The sequence below is a fragment of the Grus americana genome, chromosome 1 (genome assembly GCF_028858705.1).
Source record: "Grus americana isolate bGruAme1 chromosome 1, bGruAme1.mat, whole genome shotgun sequence".
In the NCBI taxonomy this organism is placed as follows: domain Eukaryota; kingdom Metazoa; phylum Chordata; class Aves; order Gruiformes; family Gruidae; genus Grus; species Grus americana.
In genome coordinates, this window is record NC_072852.1 from 202,354,857 (window position 1) to 202,377,560 (window position 22,704).

General features: G+C 38.3%; 1 protein-coding gene across 1 annotated transcript in view; it reads left to right on the plus strand.

Annotated features, from left to right (window-relative positions):
- The window catches only part of GUCY1A2 (guanylate cyclase 1 soluble subunit alpha 2), a 180,433-nt gene extending 159,566 nt beyond the window's left edge, over nt 1-20,867 (plus strand). Inside the window, exon 8 of the mRNA XM_054820216.1 lies at nt 1,643-20,867. Within this exon, the coding sequence (XP_054676191.1) occupies nt 1,643-1,850 (208 nt within the window). The 3' untranslated portion in view covers nt 1,851-20,867. The remainder of the gene's footprint in view (nt 1-1,642) is intronic.
- The last annotated feature ends 1,837 nt before the right edge of the window (nt 20,868-22,704 follow it).

Consider the following 22,704-nt stretch of genomic DNA (forward strand, 5'->3'; position numbering starts at 1 on the left):
AGATGCTCCACAGTGAGTAGTCATTTTGGGTAAGAATGACTGCAGCGAAAGCTTACAGATTTAGCTCAGAAAGTTCTAAGAGTTCAATTGTTGCTTGCAGAAATATAGTTTGGGAAGCAGGAAAGAGTTATTTCAGTGTATTAAGCCTGTAGTTTTAAAACGCAAAATATTTACCTTTAGCATATCAGAGATGAAAAGAGAGAAGCTTCTCTATAGAAGCCTCTGCAAACTCTCATACAATTTAGAAAAGATTACAGTATTTTGATCATAAAATTGACAGTCTGGAAAATAGATTATGACATTCAAACCACATGCTGAACAAAGACCACCACAGAAGTTCAAAGGCAAAAACATTGTTTGATTTATAACCAATTGATTATTTAAAAGCTGGGAAGAAAATGCCTTTATATTTCAATGAGCTCACACAGATTGGCTCAGCCAAAACCCATGAAAAATCCTCAGTAAAGGAAGTGCCATTACATGTGCTGAAAATCCTGGAAAAGTCTCCTGACAATAGGATTCATTCATTCATTTACTTCCCAGAAATCAGCTTTAGAGACATTAAATAAACAACCTATTACAAAATTCACTGAAGCTAATAAAGTTCTTCCCACTGATGTTTTTGAGCTTCAAATAAGACTGATTGAGAGAAAGAATAAATATCTTGAGAGAGGAAAAGATAAAGACTACTTTCATATATCCAACTGTGCTCAGAATTTACCGTTATCTCAAAACTGGTCTTTTCAATGCTGCAAGGGACTGAGTACCCCTAACTTTATTTACTGGAAACAAAAAGAAAATGTGTAGAGTTGTTTTCTTTATTTTACAAGTCCAATTAATTTCAGGAGAGATACTTGATAAAGAGGTGCTAAACTTTCAGATGTAGCCAGACAGAGATTTCTCCACTATAGAGGAAGATGAAAAATGGCAAAAGGCAGTACAGTCACCTCTGTGATCTTGTACCACTTGTGTGGGCATGCCTGGAGGACGGCTTCATGGCTCCTGTGAACCCGGATCCCTTTTTGACTCCAACCAGGTGGCCCGGATCAAACCCATGGGTACATTTGACAAACAAAGTTAGATTTTATTTTGCTTTTTGTTGAATCTGAATTTGCTGTATTTGAACTTAATTTATGAAATACAATACTACTGAGTATGAGAAGGGCACAAACTGACCACCCTGCTTCTACCTGTGAGAGCTCCCAAGCACTGTCACCTTCATACCTACTTTCCAGGAGGAGATCTGGTGGTAGTCATCACTCTAGAAATGTTCATTTCTGCACAACTGGCCAGACTGGAGTGTTTTAAGTGAGCCAAATGATACATTACAGATAATAATAATTTTGAGTTTGGTTCCCGTTCTGGTACATGACTTTCTGAATGCTGACACTGATTTTCAGAGAACGTGTTTATTTGGGCTGTCTCCTCCGTTGATCATAGTCAACAGAGCTCCTTGAAGTTGATGATGCTAAGTTAATATATATCAGCTAAGGATCCTAGCTTAGGATTTTTGTAGATGTTACATAATAATTTTAATTCATTTTTTATTTGGGACCACATAGGATAAATCTCTTCCAAAAATATGTTTCTGGACTGTGTTTTACAGTTTTTTATATCCCTCTGTTTTGTTTTTTTTTCCTAGGCTTTTGAAAAAGGAAGAAAATTTTATTTTTATCCCACGTTCCCGTGAAGAGCTTCCAGAAAACTTTCCAAAGGAAATTCCTGGGATCTGTTACTTCCTCGAGGTCAGAAGTGGTCAGAAGCCGCCAAAACCCTCCATCACATCTGCCAGAGTGAGAAAGGTTTCTTACAACATTGGCACCATGTTCCTCCGGGAGACTAGCCTATGAGGCCTGCTGCAGATCAAAGACTCGTCAAAAAAGCACAAGCCCAGAACTGGGTCATGACAGGGGAGTTGGAGGCTCTTTCTATTTCACTGTCTTGTTCTGAACAAGCAGTAAAAGCTCCATGTAATGTCAGGCAATAATCATTTTAAAAGGTGGGTGACTGCTGTCAGTAAAAAAAGTGGAGATAGGGAAAAAAAAAATTAAACAACATACTTCCACTTCCAGAGGAATTTCTTTCATAAACTTCAGTCTGGCCCCTCTATGACAAACAAAACCAAACCAAACAAAAACACTCCCAACTCTCAAATTAGAGGTTGGTTTTGTTTTGTGCAGAAAGGATGATGGTTCTCTGTAGATTTGCACCAGCTAAGCAGAATTGAGAGTCAGTTCTGATTATGCATTCCTACATTTAATGTGTTCTTCAGTAAGGTAATGATGTTTTTTAACTTTATGAACAAACATTTCATACATATACTGTAGACCTGTTGTAACCTTCCTGGCAGGAGGAATTATAATTCAATACAAATATTGTAGGAATTTTACCTATTTTTATACATATTTCACTTTCTGGATAATTACATTCCACATACTGTAAGCTGAGTGAGCTTAGATAGCTTTTCAGAAGAAGCTACTGTATATTTCATATGTTCTACCTATCAAACCTTGTTGTTATACAAGTGGGAAAAAGTCATTTTTTGACTTTTTTGGCAACAAAAATATCAATATTTTACAGTAAAAAACACTTTGGTAAATCTCTTTACCTGATGTTTATGCTAAAGCTTTAGATGAGCATTGTCTTGCTTATATAAAATAATGTTCAGTATTTGTCCTACAGTGCTGTATGTCCAGTCTTTCCAGGACAAAGCAAACAAAGTGTAGAAGATCAATATGTTGACGCACATAAAAGTTCTGTTCAGTGTGGCTTGTTTCCAACCGAATTATCAACCAAACTGATTTTTGGTAGAAGCTCTGGACTTTTAAGAAAAATTTTATCTTGTGAAAACTTACTCTGAGGAATTCCAGCAGACACTGGAAGGTCTCTGGATAATGGTTTTCCACCTTTTTGCAATAGGACTTGTGCTCCTACTCTAGTTGAATTATTGAAATTCCTATCTCTTATTAATGATGCTCATCTGAAAATTTCCTCTATTGCTGGATTGGTTGAAAGGTCCCCTGCTCTATCTAATGTAGACCAAAAAAAGACTGAAAAGGGGAAGGCAATACTTTCCCAGGTTTAGTGCAAACGGCAGTTCAAGATTTAGATGAGTCCATGTCCATTTTTTTTAAAAACGGTCAATTCTTTGCTGTTGAAAATTAATATAGCTTTATTGTCTTCAATGAATCCGGTTGAAACAAGATGTGGATCTGTCCCCTAATAGGCATATTTTCAGGCATTGTTTATTTCTCAGGTTTTCCTTTTCAAAAATAATAGCAGTCAATTTTCCTCTGCAGATGTGCTTCCTTTAGGGTTGTACTGAAGTGGGCTGATGTTAGATCTTGCAGGTTGTTAGTTAACACTTGTGCAGTGATTCCGAAGTGGCTTAGCTTTAGGTGGGACTGATCAAAGCTCACTGAAATCAAAGATCAGACTCTCAACAGCACTAGGAGGTGTGAGAAGCTCTGCATTTCTATAATCCAGACCAGAAATTAGAGTTTACTTATGGATTTTGTAGTCATAACTTGAGGCACCTTTTGAAAAATAAGTAAATAACTTTCACCACATGTCCAAATTATCCAGTTAGATCTTTCAGTGGAGGGAATGACAGTGCTGTATTTCTCCTCTTTGACCAGTAGCCCATGTTTGAGTGGGAACAACTTAGTGTGGCACTGCTAGCTTGTGCTGAACATGTTTCAAGCTTCCTTTCCATGAAGCCTTCCTGGATGAAAAAGCACTATCTTGAACATTTACAGACTTCAGCATGTAGAGGACATCTGAACTTATTATGCAGGTGTGGTTTTTTTCTTGCCTGAAGAGGGTAGATAGAATCATAGAATCATAGAATCATAGAATCATAGAATTGTTTTGGTTGGAAAAGACCTTTAAGATCATCAAGTCCAACTGTTAACCTAGCACTGCCAAGTCCAACCACTAAACCATGTTCCTAAGCACCACATCTACACATCTTTTAAATCCCTCCGGGAATGGTGACTCAGCCACTTCCCTGGGCAGCCTGTTTTGGTGATTAACAGTCCTTTTGGTCAAGAACTTTTTCCTAACATACAGGAATTAGCCCAGAAACTTACATAAATGGACATTCCCTTGCTTTCTAGAGGAACGTTAGATTTTTAGAGGACGTTAAAGATTTCTATTGATATTAGAGCATCCTTGAGATTGGAGGAGTTAATCTTTTATCTACCTTGATAAACAGCATCTGCAGCTCTACTCCCTATCTGAAAAAATGACTTAACAGAAACTGTTTGAGCTTGAGGTTGCAGAATTTCCATCTAAACTAGAAGTCTGAGAATTTTCTGCATAAGATGACAAGTTTTAGCCTATAGCTATTGGTTAGCACATAAACAGGATGTAGCATGCATTTTTTTTCCTGGGAACACCAGTAAGACATGCAAGAATCATAAATGGAACAAAGTTCATGTTTCACCACTGGAAGAGGAACACCACTTCCTAGCTAATAAAGCTGTGGTTTTGATGTCATTACCTAGTTCCCTAGAGTGAAATTTTTTCAAATAACTATTGATAGATTGAGATTTCATTCTGACTCACTGGCACATCCTCACTGTTCAGTGGGTGCTGATGTCAGAGTACCAATCTCTTTGGCCAAATGCTTTTTCTTTTCTCACGACCCGTAGTCCTCTGTGAAGAGAACAAACATGGACGTTCAGACCAAAAGCTTGTAGCTCAATAACCTGTCTCTCACAGTTGCCAATAGGAAATGTCTAGGTTAATTCTGTGGTAGATCTATAGAAACATTTTCATGAGAAGTGATGGATAAATGCTAATTCTACTAGCAAATTGGAGAAGCAATCTCAAGAGTTTTGTATCGCCATCCTCATCCTCTCAAGTGACTGTTTATTCTATAAGGAAATTCATAATTGCAGAGATCAGTGCAAAAACTGAAAATTGGTGTCAGCATCACCGTGGAGACAATGACAGTGTTTGCAAATAAATCATCTAGCTCCCCAAATTAGAGTAGATTTACTGTATAAGAATATACAGTCCCTGCTTTTTATAAGCTTGTGTAAAGGTAATGTGTCCAGAACTTCAGCACTGATGCTAAGTATTGTGTTATTTGTTTCTGTGTTATGACAAAGGAAGTTAATAAAAATGTGTGGGCTCTCTAGGGACATTTTTCTATCTTAGTGTGAGAAAAGTGTAAAACAAATTCTCAGCACTCTTTAACTTAGTAGTTGTATCTTCTGCCTTTAATAGTAGGTTGCAAGTTTATTTTGTTGGACACCTTTATGAAGTGAAATGAAATTTATTATCAAGGTTGATGCTGTGAAGTCAATTAGATGGTAGTCAGACTCAACATTTCTTCAACAAGACTTCCTTTTAGTGACAGGGAAAACTTTCTCATTTGCCTGGCATTGTCTTCATAAATAAAAAGGTTCTCAGAGCTTTTACACCTTGGGATGATGAAGTGGAGAGGTTAGAGGTGCTGAAATGGATGCAGAAATCACGTACTATAGTTGGAATTTTCTTCTAATATTTTTCTTCCTATAAAACAGATGATCTTTTGTTCCCCTAATTAAGAATTTACATGCCTGTGTTTCTTCACATAGCTGCAAGTAGCAACATCTGCTGTCTTGAGTTCCTGTACAAAACCATTCCTCTCTGAAAACAGAGAGGTGATCTACTGTATATTGCCTGTACAGGGCAAAGGAAGGATGATGTGAGGACCCTAGCTGGGGTCATCAGTCTCTTTGCTGCAAACTTGTTCTGTGCAGTTTCCCTCTGCTCCAGGCTCAGAGAGACCAGAGACCATGGACTGACCACAGAGGCAGACCCAGTGGCCAACTTCTTGTACAAAATCATGAAGCCTAAGTAAACAGAGGCAGCAGTCATTCCCTCAGAGCACTTTTTACAGATCTTGTGTCAGATTTTTCCATCTGCTTGAAGCTCCCCGTCACACAGTCTCTTCTGTGATGCAGTGCATAGAGTTCAGGAACTTAGAGTAAGAACGAAATAGTGATGGTAGAGTGGTGGATAAATTTTGTTCTACATCACTCTGGTAATATCTGCCATTCAAAGACAAAAGCCACTGCATGGAAGAATTGCTGCTCAGCCAGGACTCTCAAACTGTGGTTTTCTTGCAGGATCCCGCAGAATATTTCTTTTTTAATTCCAAAGAGCCAATAGTCATTAGCTGTGGTTGTGTTTTTGGCTTCACTGCTCATTCCCACATCCAGTTTCAGATCTGAGTCTGTTTTGAAAGGCATTTTGGAGCCTGGAAACATGCCTCTGCAAACAGAAAACCAAAGCTTTTAAAACCTTGGAAATCTTCTATGGGAATTGCCTATTCTGAAGAAGAAATGCTTGCAGCTGAGTCATTAGCAGGTCCTACTGAGGTTCGTGTGTGTGCATATGCCATTTTACAATGCTATCTCCTCCTGTGCTTACAGTGTTCCCTACTAAGCTCAGCAGAGGTATCAGATGTATAACCACCTTTTTTCTGTTTTCCATTAACATCCCTCTTCCATTTTTTTCTGTATAAATCAAGCAGGGCAGAACCATGGCATGTTGCATGCATTTAGAAGTATCATAGCACTGCACTGAGGCTTAAACTCTGCTAACTGATTTCACATTATATATTTCTTCCTCTGAATAGATCCTTCTCCCAGACGATTAAAAATGAAGGAAAAAAAATACCACCCAAAACTGCTGTGTTGAATTGCAAATGAGTATGAAAGCTGCATCAGTTGTTGGGGCAAGTGCAACTGCTGGACAGCTTTCAGATTCTTCAGATGCTAATTACCTGTCCTAATGCAGTCTCAGAGCTTCTGGCTTCATTTTTGAGTTCTGGTGATCTTTTGCAAAATTATACATGTGAAATATTGGAAATAGCAACATGCTTAAATTAGCAGCAAAACAAGAAGCATGAAAAAGCTTGTCAAACTCAGTAACAGTTGGTTCCCTTCCTTCAAGTTAATACATTATTCATAGCACTTTACTGGGACTGAGCGTGCCAGTGACAGTAGAGACTGTGGATGAATTGAAGATGCTGAGTGTGCACGAGACTCGACAGGCAGGACTTGATGGGCTCCTGCTACAGTTCATAATTCCATCTTCTTCATGCTGTTTCCTGCTCTTGGCCAGGCATGTGCTCTTGAAATGACCTTCACTTTCCTTATGTTAGCACCCTCTTTGTGATATAGATAGTGAGTAATTCCTGTTATTGTTCTTATTAACATCTGTTGTTGACATGGCTGCTTATATCTAAGGAATAATTTAGATTGAAGGGCTGCTCTTACTCTTCTTTGCAGCAAAGACAAAACTGCTACAGTGACATGGCAGGCACTCACATCCTTAGAGAAGGAGAAGACCACAGTGCAAGTTGTCACTGGTGGATTTGGGTGGAGAAGTCAATACCTTAAAAGTCCTTGGCATTTTTTTAACTTTCCCAAGCACTAAATTTATCCCTGCCGCTAGGAGTTACTCCTTAACAATGTTATTAATTTGCAATGCATGAGCAGCCTTACAACAAAAATCTGTAAACTGTTTAACCTCATATACATGATTGATCTTTTGTGGCTTGGCTATTAATCATGCATGAAAGCAAGCAAACCAGTAAAACTGGGGAATGTAGCAATTCAATCATAGGTGACGGATCATTCACCTCTGCAGATGCTTACTTGTTCCTGTGGCTTAGAAAGGCTGACCTCCAGTTATCTGCTGTCCAGGTTAGTATCACTGTGTCACTATAGCAACAAATGGCCTCTGAAAAGCAGCACGAAGCATCTCAGTGTCTCCTTCCCCGTGGGCTGGGGTTCACATTAGAGACGCCAATACATTAAGTGATGCAAAGTGGCAACGTTGCTGGCAGCCTTAACAAAAGTATCAATGGAGGCAGATGTTAAACCGGCTGTTTGCTCCTGGGATTTTAGTTTCCAAAGGCAGAGTGAGGCTGAACATGTTTTCTTTCAGACTAAAAGACACAGAATTTCAGAGAATCAAATGTCTTCCATGCTTTATGGCTAGCAGTGAAAGGGCATCAAGAGGGACACGTTGGCTGCCTCGACTACAACAATGCTCGCTTCTGCATTCAGCGCTCTGGACCACTTCAGCTTTAGCATTGTGAGAATCAAGTTTCCTCTGAAGACTGGGGGACAGGTAAGTGCTTCAGGCACTTGTCCCCTCTACTCTAGACACAGCATGAGGCTACCTAAATCCCTGAATGTGCTTACCTTTCTCAGTGACCACAGGTGGCAGACTTAGACTAGACATCTGTTCTTTAAGATGGCCAAGATAAGTGAGATTAATCCCACTGAATTAAGCTCTTTCTAGCCCAAGTGCTGTGTCTTAAATCTTCTAGTTTGTGCTGCTTTTCAGAGTTTTGCATTGGCCAAAATAAATTGAATCAAACTATGTGGCAGAAGGATAGATAAGCATATTCCAGGATAAATAAAGGTTTGATACAGTAGCCATGGTGACTGTCAAGAACTGGGACTACTGCAGTTCTGGAAATCTCTTCCTTCTGATGTCTGAACCCTTTACATATGATATCAGCATTGCCAATCACAGCTCCTGGATGCCATTAGGACTGTGATTTAGAAAAGCTTTTGAGTTTTTTGCTCCTAGCCCAATTATGCAAAACCTCTGTGCCATCTTCACCTGAACTATATGCCAGAATGCCCACATAAACCTTGTAAGTTATCCTGTAGTAAGAATGGTAATATAATATATAAATTATAAAGAGCAGAGAGATAGTTGCCACGTTATCATTAACATACATTTATTGCACTTTTGTGATTTGTAGGCCCAAAATTAACTTTCCGTTAGCAGAAAGTTTCACATTAAGCTACTTGTTTTCTAGATAATTATTCCCTAGCAATACTGTCTAATGACAACTCTTGAAGCAATAAGTAAAGCCATGCTAATATATTCTGTGTAGATTCTTGTACAACACCTATCACGTTAACAAACAGCCTTTTAGCAGAACATAAAATGACAGAATAACACCCTGTCATGTATTGTTTGTCCTTCCATCCTCTTCCCCAGGGGAGAAGAGTATGTAGTGGAATCATGTGATTTTGTGAGGTGTTGTCTTTTTGATATTTTTCTAAAAATATTTGTTGCTACTTACTTAGATAAGGACAAGCAAAATCAGAACTGTAGACCAGGATTAGCAAAGAGTTTTCGTTGCAAACAGATTATTTTAAAGACTGTCCACTGAGTAAGACTGGCCTCCCATCCTTGAAAAATGGTGCCAGTAATATATATATGATATACCCAGGAATGATAAATATGAGCAATATGAGCAGGTATGTATAAAATGTATAACTTCTGCTTTATACACAACAGTAAATAGATGCTAAAACTGATTAATACCCAGAGAGGAGGAATGCTGTTTAATCCATTTTGGCATTTGTTTATTACCAGTATACCTCTAAGGTATTATTTTTTTTCCTTCCCTAATGAGACTGGAACATACTGTTAAATCAATATCAGAGTTTCTGAGCTTATTGTGGGAGAACATGGTTAGGAATAAATAACTATCAAGGAGAGGGTTTTTTTTTTTAAAAAGTAGCCATTGCTTGGGAGAACAGATCATATGGAAAAGAGAAAAGAGATGTGGACATGCATATTTATTTTAAAAGATTCTATGGCATTTCTGATTTGTTAAAATAATTCTGAAATTGTACACATAAAGCACAGCTGCCTGGTTCAGGTTATTTGCATTTACTAAGGAGAAGGTAAAATTTTCAGTCACATAAGGGACAGACTCCTCAATCTCATTTTCTCTGTTTAAACACAACCTCTTTCTGAAGGTTAAACCTAACTTTGCTGAATGATCCTGAGGTTCTGAATGCCTAAATAAGGTTTTGAAATGTGGCTTGAAAATCCATATCCTTTTTGTTCCTTTGAAATGTTGTTTAGAATAATGTATGAAAGCAAATTCTAAATATCCAACCAGCAGCAAAGGTGCATTTTCCCAGTGCTAACCTGTGCTGGATGATGAAATATGGAATTGTTTCTAATGTATGCGGTTTTTTATACCTTTTTTCAAGGTGATGCTCCCAGATGTATTGCTGTGAGCATATGAATGCTCTGGTCTTTAGTGGGGCTGAGCTCATTACCCACCTTTATAATGTACTACACAGCCAACTCCATCCAATTTAGCTCATCTACTGAGGAAGCGTCAAGCTGAGTCTAAGATTTACTTTCTCATTACATCTCTAAGTCAAATCCCACATGCTTGCCAGTATTTAATTGTGCATTCCTCTCCGGAAACTTCTCACAGGTCCTGCAAAGTGTATAGGTAAGAAGCCAACAGAGAGAAAGCATCTGAAGAAAGTAAAGTTTGTGTGTGGGAGAGAGCTGCTGTGCATAGATGTGCTGCTGATTCTCAGCTTTCATGTATTTGGAAGTTGGATGACCCAGGAAGTGTTCTGGGTATTGATGCAAAATGCAAGAAAGTGCTGTACATAATGTCATGAACTCTCAAGGCATTAGGATGAGTTTTAGAGTCCATCATCCTTAAAGTTTTAGTGGAATTGCATGAGAAATGCACTACTTTTGGAGAAGGGAAGGTTGTTCTGTATTTTAAGTAAGAGTTGAATCTCTAGTTGCAGGGAAAAATTTTAGGGGAAAAAAGAAAGTCTAAAAATTCAAAATGCAAAATGCAAAGAAGAATGTCCCTATATCATTTGACTTTTCTGGAGGTAGAACTCAGAATTCCTCTATGACTTTTGATACTGAATGCAAAACTAGATGTGAAACATTAGAAGTGGGGTACTTTGACAACTGGTAGAAATTTGGAGGTGACAGTGAGAATGCCTTTTAAAAAGTATGTAGGGATACAGTACTTAAACGTTAACACTTTAAAAAACTAGAAGATCTTCTGCTTTGTAAGTAAATACTGTTTAGAAATGCCTAAACTGAAAGAAAGCTTGGAAAACTGTTGTATCATAACAAGATACAAAGTCTATGACAGAACCTACGGTTCACACCATTCCTTCAGAAACAGTCCTATACATGGAGTTTTCAAGAGCACGTTCAACCAACAGTTGTTTATAGTTCATTTCAAAGAGAGCAGCATTTCACCAAAAACCTTCTGCAAAAATGCCAAGCGGATCATGTGAGGAAAGGCCTAGATTTAACTCGGTTTAGAGTGTCTTAAGAGATACACTGCACCCTAAAGTGAGGCTTTAAATGTGCTTCCTAACATGTCAGCGTTGTGCCTTCTACTGAAGTCTAAAACCCAGTCTAGACAAAATTCCCATCCCAATACATGGCATTTATATTGCCTTGCTACAAAATTAGCGGTTCACTAAGTTGCACCCATCAGTGTCTTTGATGCTGGAATATTGCTTATTATCCTTATGTCTCACTCTGCCCGACTTGCACTGGGACCCATTATGCTCTAGAGCACCAAGGGGTTTGGCAGTTGCTGTAAGAGTGAAATTCGGCTAACCAAAATTTAGGTATTTACAAATTGTGACTGGTCTGAACTAGTGAAGTCAGCTCCCTCTACAGTCAGTGCGGACATCCTGGCATCTCAAAGAATGATCATTCCTGGTTAAAGTGTTTAGGATGAGATAAATCACTGCCTCTCTCCCCAGTGACTACAGCGTGGAGGTGGAGGACTAGTTCAGGTTAGCTGTAGGTGAGATGAATTCCACTGCTGATAAGAATGGGAGGATGTAATAGGATAGAACAACAAGTATACATGGAGATAAACACATCAGGGGCAGGGGCCAGGCTGCAACCAGAGATTCAAAGGGTTGTGGTGGTAAAATTATTAATATTTAAGATTTGAGAGGTCTGGCAAAGAGGCGTATCCTTACTAAGAGAACGTTCCTTTTGACTAAAAGCTGACAGTCTGTGATTGTTTCTAACTCCCTGCTTCTGAGTTAAGATAATACTTGTTGTGCCACTCATGTAGGCTCCATGAAGAGCCATTTCTCCATGTTGTTGTGTTCTTTACTGCCTGATTCCTTCTTAGAATAGTGGCGGTTAGCACCCTCCTACTTAGGGAATCCCTCCCTCCCAGAGGTGGATACCTGGTTTTGTTAACATTGAAATGATCATTTTTCCTCACCTCTTTCTTTTTTCTGAAATGGTATACGGGTTGGTCTCTGCAGTCACTTGGGAAAGAACAGGGGAGCAGAGGGGAGATACTGGCCAAATGTGCTCTCACTACTATCAGAGTCACTAAAGCTTCTGTCTGACCTGTCCTAAATTGTACTTGCGCTATTACTCACTTGGAGTCCCCAGATTCTCCGACAGGGTCTTGGGTCAGACTGGGAACCAGAGTCAAGTAGGAAGGACCAGGGCTGCCACTCTGCTGTTCTGCTCTCATACTTCTCTCTTCTGTTTGCTCTTACCATTCTGATCCTTAGACATCTGTGGCCATTTCCACACAGTCCTGGTTAGGGCAGCCGTGGGAAAGTTCTTCTTGTGAAGAAGCAATAGTATGCAGCCCTCCACACTGTGAACTGTCACTCTCTCCAGAGAAAAGGAATTAGAAATGGTATTGTCTTCAAGAGCTGAGAAAACTTGCAGATTTTCCATGTACAGTAAAGAGTTTCTATAATTACCAGGAAAACAAAACAGAGAGACAAAGTTGTGCAGCAGGGCCATCCCGGCTCATACACACTGCTGTGATAATGAAATCCAAACCCCATGGAATTGCAGGCACATTATTCTCACTTGCTTTAAAGGTCAGCTAAGAAGCTAATTTATCAAACAGGCTCATAGCTGTGGGACAATGTAACACTAGTCTTTTCTTCCAACAAATTGCAGTTGTCAGAGAAACTGGATTAGTAGCTCATGGAGCTAAAAATAGACATTATGCGCTTGCCAGAGAAGGATGAATTCAGCAACAGAGGTGAAAGTATATCAAAATATCATAATATCTGGAGAAAAAGCAACAAAAGAATGCTCAACTCAAGCCAAGTTACCCATAAAAATACATTAAAAAAAACCTGAATCACCACCTGGAAGAATGACAGGGTTTAGTCCTGCTTCTGTTTTATTCACCTTCCAGATCCACCTTGTGGTTGCTGCTTTATCAGCTGAATCAGTTTGGCCACAGTCCTTTCAAAGTCACATGCCTCAAGTTAGGCAGTGCAAGTCATTATGTTAAAGCCGTTATTTTAATATTCCAAAAGAAGAGAAGAAGAGTCTTTGGCTTAACATTTTTATCTTCTTTGGGGTGGGGGGAGGGGGGACATGTGAGAGAGAATTTATCACTAAACTTATTCAACTGAAAAATAAAAACTAAACTCCCAAAGCCCAAATCTAATAAGAGAGCAACAGTGAAAGTAACTGTCCAAACCTCAGCATATCTTTAATAAAAAATGGATAATTATTTTTCATTACATCAAACATTTGCATTTTAAAGAATTCTCTTTTACGCTGTGATTTTGCAAATTTGTATCACTACCTGCTTGGACTTAAAAAAAACCCAAACCACTTCTTTATTCTTCATTCTTCTTCAATTATTTGTTTTTCATAGCAGAGAAATTCTACCATAGTGCATATGAACTTGAAGGAGCAGCATCTACTGCAGATAGGGACCTTCAGCCTGTCTGGTCAAGGTAAAAAGTTCTACAAGGTACAGGCTGGGTCTCAGCTGAAGACAAGGCTGGCAGTAGCTGTGTGCAGTTTGTACTATGACTTAAATAATTCTTTTTACTTTTAGATTCAGAAGCAGACCTATGTACAGCTCAGGAATAATCTTCACCACTTTAGAAATTCTTTCTGTAGTATGTGTCTTTTCTGCACACCTTTTATAAAATCTCTGCATTTCAGAACTGAGGTATTGACGAGTGTAGGGTATAAATGATAACTTATGTCAGAGAATGAAATCACTGTGAAAAATATTTGTAAAATATTTATGCTCATTGTCTTCTAGATACAAGCTACAGTCCTTTTTGCAAATTCTGTTCTTGCAGAAGCCTTTGGTCATCATTGTAAGAGAGGTCAAGGGTAATCTTGATTTTGGGATTTAATTAACATGAATACCATTTATCTGGCATTCACTGTGTACCATTATTTGTGCAGTGTTCAGGTTCAGTTGTGAAATAGAAAAGTCAAGATAAATAAGCAGCACCAGCAGTTATCTGCCTTGCATATCCTACACATTATGCACACATTTCATGGCATACTTTGCATTTTATAGAACATAATATGACTGGTTAAATATGTAGAAAAATAGGAATAAAAATTAAAAAATATGTGGACACTGCTATCTTGAGATATTATGGATATATTATCACCTTACTCTTGAGATTGCTCTGAACCAAATCATGCATCTTTGGCATCCATCCTTGCTTTGGTGAGAGGCGTAGTCATCATCATCCCTTTAGTTAAAACTCAGTTATATTAGAGCCCAGAGATTAATAACACAGGAATTTTTCAGCCAAGTATTAAAAGAGAACTAATACTGTTTTTTTCTGAGTATAGTGGGGTCCACTCTAGGACTGACTTTACATCCCTTCTTGATTTGATTTTCACCTTTCCCGGTTCACTAAAATTCTGCAGTTCCTCTTTGCAGGATTCCATAGTGTTTTGAAGAGGCTGTGTGTAGTCTGGTTGTGCAATCCACTGGTGCAACACACAAATGTTAAGCTGTTTCAGACCGCTGTCCTGGAGAGTCCAGACAATGTTTCACAGCCACAAATAATCCCCTTATTCTCTTTGCCACTTCGCTCTGCCCCTATGGCCAAGTTGAGAGAAGGAACTGAATGCTACTGAAAATCTTCTGGTGGTTTATATTTGTTTCATTGGGATAAATTCGTGATTAGGAGAAACTTTTGCAAAACAAGCTAGTGTTATTGGCATGAACTTCACAGCCTGAGCCCATCAAGTCATAGTTCAGTCTCTTCCCAAAGCCTTTGAGAACAAATTGAACTTTGCATGCAATATCTTGCCTAGAATAACTGATAAGAATTTTCCAGTTGTCTGTCACCGTAATCCTGACTTTCCCATCTAATGGAAAACCCATGAAGTTCATGAAACCGTGCATGGAAAAATCTCATACTCATGATACTTGTTTAAACCTTTCTTCCAGGAGCCTGCTGCAATTCTGAAATTGGTGATTTAACTGGCAATTTATTCAGGCTCATCTTCATTTCCTCTGCAGGTAACTCTAGAGGATGATTAATCTCTGATGCCTTAGAGTTGTATCTTTCAACTTTTCCCTTTCGTTTCAGAGTTGCCAAAGTAAAATCTGAGGGCTAATTCCTGTCTAAGATGGTCACAAACAGGTCTGATAACAGGGCCAGACATATGTGAAGGTGAGATGTGGGTATGAGTAAAAAGCTTGGATTGTTGTAGGAAGATGGATGTTGGCCTGAGTTCATGATGCTCAGTTTTAGCAGTGGGAATTTTTAGTAAGAGTTATGAGCCACATATCAGTGGTCAGTCATTTACTGAGAGCAGAACAAAGGGAAGGAGCAGGTCAGTACGGTGCAGTTTGATGAATGGTGAGAACTGCTGTTTGTCTTGTTTCAAATTTCTCTGTTTTGCAAGCTGGATAAAAATATTTGGTACTCCTAAAATGCAAAGATTGACCACCTCGAAGCCTGCACTCCTGTGGAAATGGACCAGTCTCCCCTGGGTGCAAATGCTTTTTGTATAATTCAGTAATACTGCTTTAGTGTGTCCTACAAAGCTTCTCTGAAGAGACTTGGACTTCAATTGTACAAGCATTCTGCACTAAGTAACAGGATTACTACCTTGCACTATCAACAAAGGATGCTTAGCATTAAAATAACATTAGATGTCATTAAGTAATACTAGAGCTCTACCAGGGTTTAGAGCAGTGTGATGTTTGTGAACTGAAGCAGTTTGTATAAAATTTCTTACAGTTACAAGAATAATCTAATTAATGACAGTATTTGCATTTTAGTAATGTGCAGAGGAGGTAAGGTGGTGTCCCTAGACATTTCTGTCAACTCAATGGTTAAGAGATTAATTTCAGTACTATGTAAATCTGAACATTATTTTAAAACATCAGCCTGCAATCTACTGGGAAGGGATGTGGCAGGTTAGAGTTTTACTGTGAGCTAGCATGGACAGAAAAGCTCAGCAAAGCATATAAGCCAAGATCTTCCCACACTGAGACTAAAGGAGTAATTGCAAAATTGAGTCTGGTTACTTCTAGCTGTTCAGCAAAAGAATCCACCTGCCAACAGAAGCAGAGTCCATATAAACTATCACATGCTGCATTTCAGTTTTTTAATTGGGATTCATTTGGCAGTCTTAGTGGTCTGGAAGTTACAGTAAGTACCTCTGGTTGAAAATTACTATTTCAGTTACGATTGCTTCCCCAAACCAACTGATTTTATTACTAACCAAAGACTTATCTACTTGAAAACAAACAGTAAAATTTGGTTCTGTCATTTATGTCTTTGACTGCAAGCAGTTGAAGTGCATAATATATGTACTAACCAGGCCTGTGTGGTGTCATTGAGCAAGAGTTATTCAAGGCCGCAGCACCAGTATAACACAGCAGAATTCCGCATTAATCCCTCTACAGGAACATGAGTCTATGTAATAAATTGATGTGCCATATGTGTAGGCCATGGGAAAATTGTGTGTGCAGTGAACTACATACGGTCTTAAAAGCTTTAACATTTGTACTGCTCTTCCTATAACAGAATGTATATCTTGATAGCTGTGACCCTATGAGCTTCTGAAAAAAAAAAAAATCTAGAGTTTATTCTTCTTGTTTTAAAATCACTGTTTTGTGAGTTACTGTTTACACAGGCCTCCATACAGCAAGGGGTCTTTCTCCATGTGTTGCTGGGAAATGGAGAAGCAGATGCTATCTGTAAACCTTGCAGGCTAAAGAGATCAGTGAACGCCTTTCCTGAATCTCCTCCTGATAAGCCGCTGCTTTTTTCTAGCAAATACAAACAGTGCCAATAGCCTGGGCCTTCTTTAGAAGAAACAAATTGTTTGTTAAACGGCCTAGTTCTGTTCAGTTTCTATTGATACTTCTTAATTTTCTCTTTCTGCATCCTTTTGAGTAGGCTTTGCTGATATGAATCTTGCAAAGTGTAACTGAGGGCAGTTTGCCTTTTTTACCCTTCCTTTTTCCAAAGCCGCTGAAGGCCTCAAACAAGAAGAAGAAACTTTACAAAACTCCTGCAGGCATGTTATTAACAGATAGGAGAAGGGTAAAACAGCCTTCTAAGAGTACTCCAAATTACTTTTTAATGGCATGCCTGCACTGTGTTGTGATTTCACATCTTGCTTTCATGGTGTGACCTGCTATAACGGTGTTTGTTACAATGAGGTCCTTTTAGTTTGTCCTAAAAAATGTCACTTGTTTGTCACCATATTAGAAACATAAGGTACACTCTATAAGAAAAGCAATATACAATATACTATACATCTTCTATTTCAATGCCTCTAGTTTTAGGCTAGTATTCATATAAATGTTTATAATCAAAATACAGGTTTTATTGTTCTTCACAGGACCAAGCAAAGAAGTTTTGCCTTGTCTAAATACTAACAGTTGTCTAAATACTAATAGTAACATTTCTATTCAACAAACACTCTTTTCTCATGCTTCTAGTTAGCTTGTGGTGGGCTCCATCCTACTCTGGCTCCCCATTAATGCATTTGAAAGGGAAAAGTAATGAGCTATTTTAGTGCATGACCTTTACGCAGTACCTGATTCATAAAGATAAATAAAGCCAAAATATCATTTATGAGTTATTAGTGATCAGCAAAACAACAAAAAACCTTAGAAGTTCAGCCGAGTAAGTTCTGAATATCTTGCATTGCTTACTCAGTTTCTCAGTTTCTGGAGTCATTACAACAGACAGATTTGATGAAGCCTTTGCCATGGACACTGGCCTTCATCAAAGATTGTTCTAATTTCTGCTTCCCATTTTATCTGGAAGTTTACTGTAATGGAGAAATTATCTGGATTCAAAAAAAAAAAAAATCATACAGGTTTCCTTCAAGCCAGTTCTCACCTTATTTGACCTAGTCCTTTGGTAGGTAGCTCACGTTAATTAATTTTTGTTGTATTAATAACACAATATCCAGAAAAATTCTTTCCCCAGAGAAACCCAACGGAAGAACATTTTGTTCCTAATTGTGACCAGGATACCTCTCTTACATATTTCAGAACTAAGTCACTGAAAAGGTGATCAAAGAAGACAGAATATTAAGACAAATCCAGAAATTTTACACACAAGAAATGTATGTACTTAGTTAAAAAATAATGGTATAATAGGGAAGTTAGGGTTTTTTTCTTTGTTAAACTTTGCTGATACACATAACAGTTGCTCATAAAATACTTGTTTCTTCCCCCACATACTCTTGTTTGAAGTCAATAGAGCTTCAAATCAAAAAAGTTACGTTGTCACAAATGTAGCTAATTCACTGGGTTTCATTGACGGAGCTTGGTTTCCTAAGCACTGCAAAGAGATGGTAAGAAAAGTACCAGTTCAGTTTCACTGCCAGGTGCTCAAGATACCATCCAGACTGTATTTATTATTATTCTCTCATCCTTTGAAATAACAAAAAAAAAAAAAAAATTAGTTTAAGTCTGTGTTTTTGCATTATTTGAGATCTCGTATGTCGAGACTGCATCTGGTAGTATGTTGCAAACTTGCTTTCCCATGCTACCACATGAAAGAGTAGCTGCGTCATCACTTTTGTGATACCTTTTTCTGTCTGTTTGGAAATTTTTGACATCTCTTCAACAATGTCCATAGCTCTGATTGGGCTGCCTGATGTCTGGAGATCTTGGGCCGCACTAAGCATGTGCAGAACAATTCTGTATCTCAAGTGAGGAGAGTTTTGTATGGACCTGTTGGGTTTACTCCTAGGAGCAGACCAACTTTGCAAGTCCACTGGACTCACCTCACGCTGTAGAGTTAGTTGATGTGTGTAGTCACAACACATGTTGACACGTTGGTCAGCTAGTGCAGACACACAGTCATGCATTTCAGTCTGGCAAATACTAAGGAAAACCACGGAAATTGCAGGATTTGGAATTTCAGATGTTGGCAGGAGTACGTGATTGGTACCATCTACTCTGTTGTTTCACAAAAACTATCTGGAACAATAAGAAAAGAAGAAAAAAAAAAGTGAGGGGGATTGTGAGATAGAGCTCATTTGTTAACTTCATGTTCTCTTAAAACTCCTCCTTTGCCATTGCCACATGTGGAGCTAACACCATTCAAATACAGTGGTCAACACTGATCATCCATCTCATAGGAGTCACATCTGAGTTTCCATAGGTAAATTTTATACTGACTAGCTAGAGTACTGCCACAGGGCAGGAGGTGACTGTCCTTTTTAATAACCATTGTTAAAAGATTCATTGCTGAAATGGTCAATACCCAAATACCCTGTTGGGACTTGGCAAGTAGGGTTCGCTTTCCAGCGAGGTTTTCTGGTAGGAACTTTGAATGTTACTGTGAATCAGGACTGATCTGTGGCAGTTCTAAGCCTTGACAAAGCAATTATTACAGCACAGTCAAAACCTTGGTCAGTACTGCCATGCCAGAAACACGGTGTTCTGAACAATTGCAGACTTCCTACCTCCTGATAATCCTTGCAAAAGCAAAACCCTATGACTCCTATTATGGCTAATAGGAGTCTTTGTTTGGGCTACAAGTCTGCAAAGAGCGTTGAAACCATATCCCACACTCCTTGCTGTACAAAACCATCAGTGGTCTGATTCTGCAAGTGTTATATTTGATGGGTAACAGTCTGTAAACAGAATCATAGTCGGGCACGTGGATGTGTAACGCATTCCATGTAGGAAGACGACAGCACTTTCCCCTGACCTGTGTTTGGATTTAAAGCTTAGTTACATGGGCCGTTTAGGCCACGGTCCTGTGTGTGCTCGGGTGAACCAGTGACGTAAAGGACACGGGGGCCTCGTGCAAAGTGTGCTTTGGCCAGGCCTTCTGCAAACGTTGTGAGCAAGGGTGGTGGGACTGTGGCCATACCTCATTGGGTGGTCGTAGATGGGAGTCGCACACCCAGTATCTAATGCAGCATTTCAGATATGTAAGGACTTATTTTTTCCATACATTCCTACATATTTTATGAATCAGGTCTGTGATCAATGTTTTGAACAATTTGTTTGCTGCGGTTTCATGGGGTTACTATCTCTTTGGTTTGCAATGTAAATAATATTGTACATCTGCTATTTTATGATACAAATGCCATGTGAATTGCTTATTTTTAAAATGTTATAGCTCTGTTACCGTTTATTTACAATGCCATCTTACAGTATTGGTTTAATATACAATGTATCTATATGGCATGAATTAAATTGCTTATATTTTACAATGTCAAATATTTTATTTTTGTTTTCTAAAATGACTACATTTCATCCTATGCAGTTTCATAAATGTTTCTTAAGTGGCTCATTATGTCTGGAAATATTGCTTCCTCTCCAGTAGTGCAGGCATAAGAACCAGTATTCCTGATCAAAATCATCAGATATATCATCTAGCAATTTCAGATTAGAAATATATGTACAAATATGTAAGCATTTATAGTTAATCAGAACATCTACTGTATCTTCCTTGCTTTTCATGTAATGATACATTTTAATCATTTTGTATACTTTTTATTTGTATTTATTTGTGAGTCACACACAGTGTAAATAACATGTTTCATTATGCAAGATTTCTAGGTATTCAAGATTACAAAAAAGGTAAATTTATATATGAAAAGAAGTTGACAGTAGATTGGAATGACATAAAATAAAGTGGTGATGACTATGTTCTATTTATACTGTTCATTTCCAAATTGTCTGTTAAAGAAAGAACATTTCATTTGCCCTTTAATGTCCAACCAGTTATTTGCAGTATATTTACATCAATAAATCATGCAAAAGTCATTAAAAGTCATGATGAATCATTGAAATTTTCTTTTTTCTGTTGACAGCTTACCTATGGATAGTAGAATTAAAATGTACCAAACCCCAATTCAATAGAAACAGTCCAAAAGTCAATGAAGATATTTGTGGAAAAGAACCTCTTTTGTCTCCTAGCTCTGAAACCTCACCTTACACCACAAATCCGAGTGTATTGTTAAACACTGAACTAGTAAAATATGTTATAACGAAATATGAGATTCTTAAATACACATTGTGTATATCCCTTGATGTGTAAGCTTTGGTTTTCATAGACATTGCCATGTAAAAACCTTACTAAAGCCTTTGCTTTTGACTGAACTTTTGGAGTTTTGAGACATAGCTGCTTAAGAAATTTAACATAGTTGGAAAGAAAATGTCTGTTTCGGGTGATACTATAATGGCTAATTTCCTCCAGTGATTGTTCAGTTCTCGGTTCTGTAGAACAGGAGAGCAGAACCAGATTTCAGTCCTGGAGAACACAGTTTGAAAACGGGTGACATTACAATGAAATACCGAGCTAGCTCATTGCTACCAACGCAAGAACAAAGGAAGCTGGCATGCTGTACATCATCAGCCTTACATATGCTGCTCATGTTGCCCATTTTTTCATTCCTTCTTCATCTTTTCTATATCCCCAACTGAGAACATGACTCATTCTGCTCTGCTATTTTTTACAGAAGACCATTAACTAGAATTGGTTGCAATATTTTTCTGCGGAATGTGTTACTGGGAGAAGATGGAATTTCAATTAATTCAAAATGTTGGCAGGGGAGTTTGATTCTGACATTTCAGTACCGAATGTGCTTGGCTTTTATGTGGCTAAAGTTAAAGCTAAGGAAAGTCTAACCTATCCTAAAATGTCAGGGATTTTTGCCCTTGCCACAGCTGGCTTTAAGCCTGGTGAATATTTCCCAACAAAGAGACTGATTATTTGCTTATTCCTGTCTTCAGAATTATTCCAGAAAATTATTCCGGAATGTTTAGATGGGAATTTGAATAACTCTGGTATGTGGGAGTCAGTTCTGATCACAGTAGATTTGGGAATACTGTATATCAACCAGGAAATTATGATAAAGACAATTCTGAGAGTCTTTTTTAGCTGGGAGAGTTACTCTTCTATTAACATACCACTGCATTTTAAGATCTCACTTTATCCAGTAAAGCTCATTTATGTGATGGTATGAACGTAAGGAATGCCTTCAGTTTAATGCCCATATGCACTCCAGATAATTCCAGCACAGAAGGGTACAATAGGAATTTAAAAAAGGCACAGACAAGGACAAGAACAGTTATGAAAGCTGTTGCATATCTTCCAGAAATTAAATAGGCAAAAATTGCCCAGGTTTGAAAAGACAAGACTATGATAAGTATCTCTGAATACTATGGTGAAAGGGGATAGAAAATTATTATTCTGTGTTTCTTACAATGCCATAGTTAGAGAGCATTTAATGAGGTTACAGGCAGCAGATTAAAAACAAGTAATGCAAGAGAAAGTACTTTTTTCCATAGAGTGTGTAATCAAATTGCGGCTCTCAGTGCCAACAGAACATTTCAGACACTAAAATAGAAGCAATTAGAAAAGTTGATGGAGCTGAGTTTCATCAGCTGATTTTAACCATGTTGACCTGCATGCTTTTGTCAGCTCGGGAAGGCACTAATCCTTTGTTGCAGGAATCCGGGAGAGTGTGCCAGCCAGAGGTCTCGTAATCCTTTTTTATGCTCTCCCTGTGTAGCGTTCCCTATGGATATTGTTGCAGACAAGTTGTTGGGTATATGGACCTTTCAAGAAAAAGTCTGATTTTCTATTCTTATATGGGAGATACTGGAAG